Source organism: Humulus lupulus, chromosome 2 (genome assembly GCF_963169125.1).
Source record: "Humulus lupulus chromosome 2, drHumLupu1.1, whole genome shotgun sequence".
Taxonomy (NCBI): Eukaryota; Viridiplantae; Streptophyta; class Magnoliopsida; order Rosales; family Cannabaceae; genus Humulus; species Humulus lupulus.
In genome coordinates, this window is record NC_084794.1 from 185,157,316 (window position 1) to 185,170,088 (window position 12,773).

Genomic DNA, 12,773 nt, shown 5'->3' on the forward strand with positions numbered 1-12,773 from the left:
AGAAGCAGAAGCAAGTCCTTCCACAGTAATCTCAGGTCAGCTCCTTTTCAACAACATCTCTGCATCAGTATTAATTGATTCTGGAGCTACACATTCATTTGCATCAGTGTATTTTGTTAGTAAATTGAATGGATTACCTGTTAAGATGGATACAACTTTTAGTATAGCACTGCCCTCCAGGGAAGTGCTATACTCAACTCATTGGTATAAGACTATACCAATTACAATCAATGACAGGGAACTATATGTTATAGGAAATCCATTTCAAAGGCCCCTTACCGCATGGCACCTGCCGAACTGAAGGAACTAAACACTCAATTGGAGGAATTTTTGGAAAGAAGTTTATAAGACCCAGTCATTCACCATGGGGAGCCCCAGTACTATTCTTGAAGAAGAAGAAGGATGGCACAATGAGAATGTGCATTTATTATAGGGAGCTCAACAAAGTGACAATTAAAAATAAGTACCCGCTACCCATGATTGATGATTTATTTGACCAACTACAAGGAGCGGCAATATTTTCAAAGATAGACCTTCGTTCGGGATACCACCAGCTCAAGATGAAGGAACAAGATATTCCTAAAATTGCGTTTCGAACTCGTTATGGACATTACGAATTCCTGGTGATGCCATTTGGACTAACTAATGCTCCTACAACTTTCATGGACCTCATGAATAGAGTATTTAAGGATTTCTTGGATAAATTTGTTGTTGTTTTATTGATGATATCCTTATATACTCAAAGTCAGAAAAAGAACATGAGGAACATCTAAGATGTATGTTGGAAACTCTCAAAAAGGAACAACTATATGCCAAATTCAAGAAGTGTGAATTTTGGCTCGATAAAATTAACTTTTTGGGACATGTTGTGTCAAAAAGTGGGATTTTGGTGGATCCAGCTAAGGTAGAAGTAGTAAAAGGATGGTCCCAGCCAAGGAATGCAACTGAAGCAAGAAGTTTTCTGGGCTTAGCTGGATATGATCGACGATTCATAGAAGGATTTTCCAAAATTGCAACCCCACTTACGGCGCTCAATAGAATGAATAGTCAATTCATATGGACGGAAGCTTGTGAGGAGAGCTTTATGGAATTAAAGAATTGACTAACTAATGCTCCAATCCTCACCATCCCGAATAGTACAGACGAGTTTGAAATTTTATGTGATGCTTCAAAGATGGGATTAGAAGCGGTGTTGATGCAAGAAGGGAGAGTAGTAGCTTATGCCTCCAGACAATTAAAGGATTACGAGAAAAACTACCCCACACATGATCTAGAGTTAGCTGCGGTAGTTTTTTCCTTGAAAAATTGGAGACATTATCTCTACGGAGTAAGATGTAAAAATTTTATTGATCACAAGAGTTTGAAGTACTTCTTTACCCAGAAGGAACTTAATATGAGACAAAGAAGGTGGTTAGAATTATTCAAAGACTACGACTGTGAAATTTTATACCACCCTGGTAAAGCTAACAAAGTAGCAGATGCATTAAGTAGAAAGACGTTGACAAGCTTGATGTTCCTTCAAGCCTTGTCCAAACCGCTACAAGAGGAAGTAGTAAGATCGGGCATAGAAGTAGTAATCGGAGGATTGTCCAATCTGGCGTTGCAGTCGACTCTACTGGAGGAAATAAAAGAAGGTCAAGAATCAGATCCTCACTTAACCGAGGTCAAAGCAGAAGTCAAAGAAGAAAAAGTGAAGAATTTTAATGTTTCTGACTCAGGAATATTAAAATTTAACGGAAGAATTTGCGTACCTGCAAGAAAGGACATTAAGAATAAGATTATGAATGAAGCTCATAACACTCCATACACGGTACACCCAGGCTCAACAAAGATGTACAAAAGTTTGAAGGAACACATTTAGTGGCCTGGCATGAAGAAAGATGTAGCCCAATATGTAGCCCGGTGTCTTACTTGCCAAAGGATTAAGGCAGAACATCAACAACCTGGAGGAGAACTGTAGCCTTTGGAAATACCATAATGGAAATGGGAGCAGATTGCAATGGACTTCGTTATTGGACTTCCATGAACAAGCAAAGGATATGATTTGATATGGGTCATCATCGATCGATTAACAAAATCTACTCATTTCCTTCCGGTAAAGGTGACGTACACAGGGGACCAATTAGCAGAAGCTTATGTGCAAGAGATAGCACGATTACATGAAATTCCAATTTCCATAGTGTCAGATAGAGACTCAAATTTACTTCAAAGTTCTGGCAAAGCTTGCAGAAGGCTATGGGGACAAGATTGAAATTTAGTACAACTTTCCACCCACAAACAGATGGACAAACAGAAAAGACTATACAGACCCTGGAAGATATGCTAAGAGCGTGTGTCCTGGACTTTGAAGGAACGTGGAGTAAATATTTACCGTTGATTGAATTTTCCTATAACAACAGTTATCAGGAAACCATAGGGATGACACTCTATGAAACGTTATATGGGAAAAAATGTCGATCTCCTATCCATTGGCATGAGGTGGGTGAAAGAAAGTACATAGAGCAACAAACTGGACCAGATATTGTGATGTCAACAATGAAAGTCGTTTGAAAAATTCAACAGAGGATAACAGTAGCCCAAAGTCGACAAAAGTGTTATGCAGACAAACGAAGAAGCCCATTAGAGTTCCAAGTCGGAGAAAAATTATTTCTACAGATAACACCAATGAAAGGTGTTATGAGATTTGGACAAAAAGGAAAGTTGAATCCAAGGTTCATTTGACCTTTTGAAATATTAGACTGAATTGGAAAAGTGGCCTATAAATTGGCACTGCCACCAGAGTTTTCGGATGTACATGATGTATTCCATGTGTCTATGTTGAAGAAATATATTCTTGATTCCAGTCACGTGTTGCAACATGAAGTTATCCAGGTGGACAAAGACCTTACCTATGAGGAAAAACCTGTCCAAATCTTGGATTGAAAGAATAAGGTCTTAAGAATTAAATAAATACCTTTGGTCAAGGTATTGTGGAGAAGCCTGACAATAGAAGAGGCTACGTGGGAGCGTGATGATGAGTTGAAAGCTAAATATCCCGATTTACTCTAGATTTTCGTGGACAAAAAATTTGTAAGGAGGGTAGATTGTAACTCCCACTTCTTTCTACAAATGCATTATAACAATTATGAAAAATAAGACAAGATATTTTATTCATACTTTTGAGTGCATTGCAATGTTAATCGAAGGCTAGAGCTATTAAGTAAAGTGGAAGAATAACTAATGAATACGCAACTATAATATTCACGGGCATTTCATTAGTATAATACCCACAGAATGATGCTAAATACAAGAAAACAATCACTAAAGTTATGAACAATAAAGAGAAATTCATGATTTGATGATGAATTTTATCTAGAAGGTTAAGAGATGAAGAAGTTGTACATGTAAATGGTTAAATGAACAAGTATTTATAGGACAAAAACTAGCCGTTATGACCGTTGGTGAATAGTGATCTGACCGTTGGGGATATAGTTGTATTCTATTGTGGGATTTTGACAATTCTAAGTTGTTGAAGTAACTAACACATGGGAATAATTAATTTATGGATGTTAGAAAAACTTTTTCAGAAAAGTTTGTGAGTAAAAAATGTTGGACTAAGTAATATAAGAACATTGGGAAGTTTTCATTTTTTGGTTACTATTCACCTGGTACTATTCATAGTGGGTCCCACAGTGGGGTCCGCATGGGTCCCACAGCAGGGTCCACATGGGTCCCACAGCGGGGTCCACCCCATGGTTCTTACATGATGATGCAGTAGTGATGCAATGATGACTTTAGCAAACCACTATGCTTAATATTTTGAATATTTTATTATTCTATTATGCTTGATATTTTAAATATTTTAATAGCATAGTAACCCAAAGTTTTCCTATAAATAGCTCTTCCAAAACTCATTTTGAATCACAATACCTCATTTTATTTCTCTCACTCTACCTACAAACCTTCTTAACACCCTTTTTTAAGTTCTAAACCTCGAAGATCTAGGTGAAGTTCTGTCTGTAACGCTAGCCTACGAAAACCTTTTGGGTAAGCTCCTTCCCGAGCCTTTCAATTAAGTTATTTAGCTATTATATATATAGATTATTTTACTATGCCGTTAGAAGGCCAAAATTTATATATAGAATACAATATTGTTATAATACCAAAAATTTGTATATAGATTATTTTACCATGCCATTATAATGCCAAAAATTATATATATTATTTTACCATGCCGTTATAATGCCAAAAATTATATATAGATTATTTTTACCATGCCGTTATAATGCCAAAAGTTATATGTAGATTATTTTACCATGTCTTTATAATCCAAAATTTATATATAGATTATTTTACCATGTCGTTATAATGCCAAAATTTATATAGATTATTTTACCATGCCGTTATAATGCCAAAATTTATATAGATTATTTTACCATGTCGTTATAATTTACAATGCCAAAAAAATTGAAATATAAACTATATTTTTATGTATCTTCATAATACTAAACTTATATAGGCTATGTTCACACTTTGGACTATTATGTACTTTTATTATATGACCTTATTCCCTATTATTATGGACTGATATTATGACCTGGACATTTCCGTATGACCATGACCACGACTTTTAGACCGAGTTCTTGCCATGGAAAATTATAGTATGACCATACGCCTGGATATAAAATAAACAATAAAATAAGAAAAATGGAATAATAACAATTATAAACTAAAATTACATCATGTAGATTTTATGTAAGTTAATAGTTTGTATTTTATCAAGAAGCTAACAATTTCGGTTGTTTTATCAGGACGCAAGGTAAGTAGAATCCTCATCTACAACACAAGTCTTTTATGTGTCTTATGTACAATTATATGCTTTACATGTTATTCTACCATATTGTATTTATACGTAAGTTATTTTCAAGCATGTTATAATTATTATGCATAAGCATGCTTAATGTTTACAGATAAGTTATTGAAAGAGCTAAAGTAGAGGTGTTGCTTGGGAGACCTATGTCCCAAAATATAATAAGGGAGACGTACTTCCCTATATAATGAATGTTTATGAGGGAGAAATTCCCTATTATCATGTTTATGTTCAAGTGGGAATGTGATTCCCTATGTAATGTCGGCAGGAGCATCCTCTAGGGCCCAAATGAAAGGAAAGTAAAAGAGAGAAAATACATAACATGTTGCACGTTTATTTTAATGCATATGAGGTAGTTATTCTGCTTACTGAGCCTTAGCTCATCAGATAATGTTTGTGTTGTAGGTAAGATGCCCCAAATATGGGGCTGGCCTGAAGGTAGTGGAGTTCTGCTATGCTATATTATATATAAACTAGAAACTTGATTTTATATTTATATTTCATAAAAAGTATTTTTGTGAACTTTATAATTTACATAAAGCTTTAAAAGTATTTCATGAACTTTGTAATTTACATAAAGCTTTTCAATTTATCGGTTGGATACATCTCTAGTTCTACGTTAAGGTGTAGTAATGCCACGAAAATTATTTATAAAAGTATTAAGATTTGTATGTAAGATAAAGTTTTTATTTAGTTGTGGTATTGTATGGTTTGAAGTTATGAACATTAGTTTATGTATTGTTTAATAAAGTTTTTTTTGTAAATTCAGAATTTCATTATTGTCGTATTCAAGTTAAACTTTGTTTTTACACTATATATATGTATGTTAAGAAAGGAGGTCGTTACATTTTCCTTCTGTAATTTCAACTTTAGAAGAAATATGGGAAACTATAGATGATGAAGATGATTTACCGGTAGCCATGAGATATTATTTTCTCATACTTAGGTTCACCTCTAAGTCGGAATTTCAATTCACAAATGAGCAAAAACATAGAATCTTTATGAATCTTCCCCGAGGCAATTTTGAGGCTCAAGATAATGATGATTATGAGGAGATAGATGATGACATGTTAGATGAAGGATCAGATGTAGAAGATCCTGATTTTTATATTCACCCTAGTTATGTTAGTTTATTTATTTATTTATTAATTATCTTTGCATTTATGATTGTACTTAGTGAAAACTTTTTTTTCCAAATGAATATTATTGTTATTTTTGATAACATGTATGAGTTTGATTTTATTTACAATCATAATTAATAATAAATTTAATAAATAATGACCAAGTTCGGTGAAGGTGGATACAAATCAATGGATCGAGTTCTATATTGAGAGTTAGGGGGCCATAGTAGTGGGAAGGATTTTACTGATCCCAGCCCTTTACATATATTTTTTTCATAAGAAATCATAATTAATAGGTCCGAGTTATGTTTGCTTAGCCTAAGTTTTGCTTTAGAGCCTATTAGGGTAAGTTCTAACATGTTTTTCTCAACTATTAGAACTCCGCTGAAGATGTCACTCAGAAGGTTTGCACGCACCAACGTCAATGCCTCTAGCATCGCTCATGAGACTAATGAAGCCCCTCTAGTTCGCAAAAGGGGAGCGCGTGCTACCAATGCTGCTGCTAACAAAAGTGCACCGCCGCCTCCGGTTGACAACACCGCTGAAATTGTCCGACTACGGCAATAAGTGGAACTGCAGCAACAACGACAACAGGCTCAGTCATAGCCACAGACTCAGCCTCAACCTCAGCTGCAACCGTAGCCTCAGCAAATGGCTCAAGCACCCCAACAAGTAGGTCCTTATGGGGGATGTCCAATGGCGAACTATGCCCCTTACCCAGCTTAGTACATGGAGCCAATCTACAAGCGGTTTCGTAAGCAACGTGCTATAAAACTTTGAAGGGACAACGAACCCCTTCGAGGCAAAAGAATGGCTCAAGAATGTAGAGCCAATTCTAGTACACATGAACCTCGGCAACGCGGACAACATATCCTGCATTTCGTCTCTTCTTAAGAAGGATGCTAGAATCTGGTGGGACTTAGTGCAGCAGACTCACGACGTCGCCACTATGACCTGGACTAGATTTGTGGAGCTCTTCCACAAGAAGTACTATAACTCTGCAGTCATCGCTACAAGGGTAGAAGAGTTCACCAGTCTAAAGCAGGTTAACTTAACAGTAGCAGAGTATGCTCGACATTTCGATCGACTAGCCAAGTTTGCACCAGAGCTGGTTCCAACCGAATTTTTGAGGGTCGCCAAGTTTGTTAGAGGACTCAGACCAAAGATTGAGCTAGGAGTTCAGCTAGCAAATCCTGGAACCACTACTTATGCTGATGCTCTAGAAACGACTATAGAAGTAGAAAGGCTTTAGTCGAATGTTAGTAAAGAGGAGGCCAGTAAGCTTGAACCTAAATAGCATAATCAACCTCATAATGGTCGGAACCACAACAACAACCATCAGCATGGCAACAATAACGATCATAAGAGAAGGCATCCTGAAAATAAGCAATCTAACAATGACAAAAGAGCACGAACGAATAATGGAGGCAATAGGTCAGGTTATGTAGAATATCCGCAGTGCTCCAAATGCCAAAAGAAACATCCTGGTGAGTGTCGTGCAAACACCAAGGGATGCTATAATTGTGGCCAGGAAGGTCATCAGAAGAAAGAATGTCCACAACTCAAGCAAGAAGAGAAAAGGGACAACAAGATGATTCCTGCCAGAGTCTTTGCCTTGACCTAGGGAGAAGCTGAAGATAGTAATAAAGTGGTCACAGGTCAGATTCCCATCCTCAATAATGTATCTTCAGTATTATTTGATTCAGGAGCCACACACTTGTATATCTCGTTAGGAATGATAGAGAAATTAGACAAACCTTGTGAAATATTTAGAACTAGGTTTTGACAGAATTGCCTTTAGGTGAAGTAGTCCTATCATCACGGATAGTACGAGGCATACCGATCAAAATTGAGGACGTAAAACTAGAAGGAGACCTGATAGAGCTAGAGATCAAAGAATTCGACGTAATACTGGACATGGATTGGCTAGCAAGGCATGGTGCAACCATCGACTATAGACGCAAGCTAGTGATGTTCGAGACTCCTGACGGTCAGAGACTATGTTTTATGGGAAAGGTTTCAGAACTACGTACACCGCTTATTCCATCTCTCAAGGCGCAGAGGATGATAGAGAAAGGATGTCACACATTCTTAGCCAGCGTCACGAATGTGGTAAAGGAAACACCACTAAAGGTTGGAGATTTCCGCATCATAAAAGAATTCCCAGAAGTATTTTCTGACGACTTACCAGGGTTGCCGCCGACTCGGGAAATTGACTTCACAATCAAACTAGTACCGGGCACCGAGCCAATCTCAAAGGCACCATACCGGATGGCACCTACCGAACTCAAGGAGTTAAAGTTGCAGCTACAAGAACTCTTAGACTTGGGTCTCATTAAACCAAGCCATTCGCCATGGGGAGCGCTAGTTCTATTTGTGAAGAAGAAGGACGGAAGCATGCAGATGTGTATAGATTACCGCGAGCTAAATAAGGAGACAATTAAGAATAAGTACCTGCTACCCCAAATTGACGACTTATTTAATCAACTCCGAGGAGCGACCATGTTTTCAAAGATGGATCTACGGTCCGAGTATCACCAGCTCAAGGTACGGGAAGAGGATATTCCGAAGACATCTTTTAGAACTCGATATGGACATTACGAGTTTTTAGTTATGTCTTTTGGTCTTACCAATTCTCCAGCCGCATTTATGGATTTAATGAATCGGGTCTTCAAGGATTACTTGGACAAATTTGTCGTAGAGTTCAGCGATGATATTTTGGGGTACTCCAAGGACGAAGCCAAGCATGAGGAACATTTAAGAATGGCCATGTTGCGACTAAAAGAGCATCAACTTTACGCCAAATTCAAGAAGTGCAAATTTTGGCTTTCACAAGTAGCGTTCCTCGGCCACATAGTATCCAAGGATGGAGTTGTTGTACACCCAACTAAGGTAGAGGTTGTGAAGGATTGTCCAAGACCTAAGAATGTGTCAGAGGTTAGAATTTTTCTTGGGCTAGCAGATTATTATCAGAGGTTTGTAGAGGGCTTTTCTAGGATAGCCACTCCAGTTACCAACCTAACCCAGAAGCAGCAAGGTTTCAACTGGACGAATAAGTGTAAAGAAAGCTTCCAGTTGCTTAAGGATAAGCTATGCTCAGCACCAGTACTTTGTGTACCGACACCCAACGACAAGTTTATAGCCTACTGTGTTGCGTCGAAGCAAGGTTTTGGGTTGTGTGCTGATGCAGAATGACAAAGTGATAGCCTACGCCTCAAGGCAGTTGAAGGAATACGAGCAACGCTATCCAACACATGATATGGAGTTGGCAGCGGTGGTCTTTGCATTGAAAATCTGGCGCCATTATCTTTATGGAAAACGATGTGAGATTTATATGGACCACAAAAGCTTAAAGTATTTCTTCACACAAAAGGAGCTCAACATAAGGCAGCGCAGATGGTTAGAATTAGTAAAGGATTATGACTGCAAAATCCTATACCATCCGGGAAAAGCAAACGTAGTTGCTGATGCGCTAAGTAGGAAGAGTTATGGAAGTCTAGCAGCGTTAGCCGGAATAGAAAAGCCACTACAGTAAGAGCTGATCAATGCTGGAATAGAAGTAGTCATTGGTCAACTGGCTAACTTGTCCATCCAGTCAAGTCTGTTAGAAGATATACAGATCGGACAAAGGCATGATGACACATTAGTATCTCACATAGTTGTAGTTAAAGAAGGCAAGGCCACAAATTTCTCTATATCAGGACAGAGGTTCTTGAGATATAAAGGTCGGGTATGTGTGCCAACTGATCATGGAATTAAGATAAATATTTTAGAAGAAGCACACAATACCCCATACTCAGTTCACCCAGGGTCGACCAAGATGACTCACGATCTTAAAGAATTGTATTGGTGGCCAGGAATGAAGAAAGATATAGCGGAGTATGTGTCTAAATGCTTAGTATGCCAGCAAGTGAAAGCAGAAAATCAGCGGCCTGCAGGCTTATTGCAACTACTTAGTATTCCAGAATGGAAGTGGGAAGACGTAGTCATGGATTTCGTGATAGGACTACCATGAACAAATAAGCAGCACGACTCGGCTTGGGTAGTAGTAGATAGACTAACCAAGTTAGTTCACTTCCTACCTGTCAAGATTACGTAGATAGCAGATCAGTACGCAGACGTTTATGTCCGAGAAATTGTACGACTGCATGGAATCCCTAAGACCATAGTATCCAATAGAAGATCGGTGTTTACATCGAGATTTTGGGGAAGCTTGCAACAAGCCATGGGTACCAAGTTAAGTCTTAGTACGACATTTCATCCTAAGACGGGCGGTCAGTCCGAGCGTACAATACAAATTTTAGAAGATATGTTGCGCGCTTGTGTACTTGATTTCGGAGGATCATGGAGTAAGTATTTGCAACTAATAGAATTTTCCTACAACAATAGCTACCAGTCAACGATCGAGATGGCACCCTATGAGTTGTTATATGGAAAAAGGTATCGATCGTCGTTACATTGGGATGAGGTAGGAGAAAGGCAACTTCTTGGACCCAAAGTTGTGAGAGAGGCTTAGGATGCAGTAACATTGATTAGAAAGCATATGCTCGCTGCTCAAAGTCATCATAAAAGTTATGCGGATGCCAAGTGGCGTGATGTGGAATTCAAACTCAGAGATCAAGTCTTCTTAAAGATATCTCTTATGAATGGTGTGAAGCGGTTTGGGAAGAAAGGCAAACTTAGTCCCCGGTTTATAGGTCCTTTTGAAATATTGGACAAGGTGGGAACAGTTGCATATAGATTAGCCCTACCACCAGCTCTAGCAGATAGCCACAATGTGTTCCACATCTCGATGTTGCGTAGATATGTGTCAGACCCACCTTATGTCCTCAAGTACGATACGATATCTCTCCAGAAAGACTTGAGTTACGAGGAATGACCGGTTAGCATCCTAGATAGAGGGATGAAGGAATTACAGTCTAAGAGTATTCCGATAGTCAAGGTCCTATGGAGTAATAGTTCTGAACAGGAGGCAACGTGGGAGTTGGAGGAGGACATGTTAGCACGGTATCTAGAATTGTTTGGTAAGTAAATTTCGGGGACGAAATTCTTTTAAGTAGGGGAGAATTGTAGTGTCCCAGAATATTTACTTAGCTAGCTAGATAGTATTAGTAGTAGTTTGTAGTAAGTTAGTTTTTGTGGATTTTGGTTCAAGACGAGACTTAGTTGGAAACTCATAGCAACAGTTATGGATTTTATAAGTTTAACCTATAGTTTAGAAATATTAATTATAACTTAAGGTTTGATTAATATTGGTGGTCCTAGAAATATTATTGATTATAACCTAAGGTTTAGATAGAATTAATAAGAGCATGGCACTTGTCATAATCATGTTTGTTAAGGAATTAAGTAATTTTGATGAATAGTTTAAATAAAAGAAAGATCTAGAAGCTCTAGAACCTTCCAGAAAGTGTTAGGATCACGTTTAGACTCAGTCAAAGCTGTTTTATCAATTCAAAATATGCTGAAAAAAGTGCAAATATGTGTTTGATATATCAACTTATGTCGATATATTGTAACTATATGGGCCGATATATCGCCTACGGAAGATACAGAAAACATGTCGACTTCGCACGAACGACCGAACGGGGCTCGGGAATATGGGGGAGGCGATATATCGGCTCCAAGTTTCATTTTTGGAAGTTTGAGGATTTTTCAATTTAAAAATAGCCTTAACCACTTGGTCCTGTCTTTGAACGATTTTCACCGAGTTTTGGGCATCTGTTGAACAAAAATTCAAATCTTTTTCATTTTAAATTCATTTATTTATTCAAATTAAAAGGGGTTAGTTTCACTCCTTGAACTCTATAAATAGGACCTTGTACTCAACCATTTTCTTCATTCTTCAAGCATTTGTTTAGAGCCTCCAAGTTTCTAAGGTTACTATAGAGAGAAACACTTGGGTTTTTAGGTTAAAAGCTTTATTATTCTAAGCTTTTCTAAACACTTAAGAAGTGAGATATAGTGAGATTTCGGTATCAAGGTTTAGATCAATTCGTAAGATCAGTCAAGGTATTCTTATCCTAAAGTTCAGTCTTTTATGGTTCTTTAGTTTTCTTTATTTTCTTTCTTTCAGATCCTAATTCTTGTTTATGATTCTTGGTTAGGTGTTTAAGTCTCTAGAAACATAAGGTTTTTATTGGTAAGTTTCTTCTTGATGGTTTAGTTCTCATTTCATCTTTATTCTTTAGAGATACTCACCATTCTTACTCATGGTTTCCAGGAGTGTTCTAATCCCATTCTTGTTTCCAAATATCCCGGTTTTTGGTAAGGAAAATATGATAGATTATATGTGTTTATATGTTTATGTTATGATATGTATATATATGTATAAATATGTTTTGTAGTCATTTGGGGCTTATAGTTGCTTAGATAGCAAACCCCAATATTTTATGTCGCTTGGGGCTTATAGTTGCTTAGATAGAAAACCCCAAGAATTTTTATCATTTTCATGGTTTAGAGTTATGATTTACTCTACCTCGATTAGTAGACAGAAGACCTAGATGGTTTATCACATGCCATGTTAATGAGTTAATGGCCATTAACATTGTAGTCCTATATGATATATGTTTTTATAGTCATATGTTTTATAATATATGTTTATGATATAGTCTTATGTTTATGATTTATGATATATGATTGTTAGTAGATTTTCATTGCTATGCATTAGGCTCACTCCTTTATTTTTAGCTTGATGCAGGAAAATGTTTATGAAAGGCGAAAAGATTCTTGGCAGCTTGGCTTGTGTGTTAAGGATGAATGGATTGAATGGACTGCGTGTCGATCGAGGATGACGTTATCTT

At 37.3% G+C, this 12,773-nt stretch overlaps 1 protein-coding gene across 1 annotated transcript; it reads left to right on the top strand.

Annotated features, from left to right (window-relative positions):
- Positions 1–364: 364 nt before the first annotated feature.
- Positions 365–1,102, top strand: LOC133814997 (uncharacterized mitochondrial protein AtMg00860-like). The gene is made up of 2 exons (XM_062247896.1): positions 365–418; positions 746–1,102. The coding sequence occupies exons 1-2, from the start codon at positions 365–367 to the stop codon at positions 1,100–1,102; spliced, it is 411 nt and encodes a 136-aa protein (XP_062103880.1).
- Positions 1,103–12,773: the final 11,671 nt, after the last annotated feature.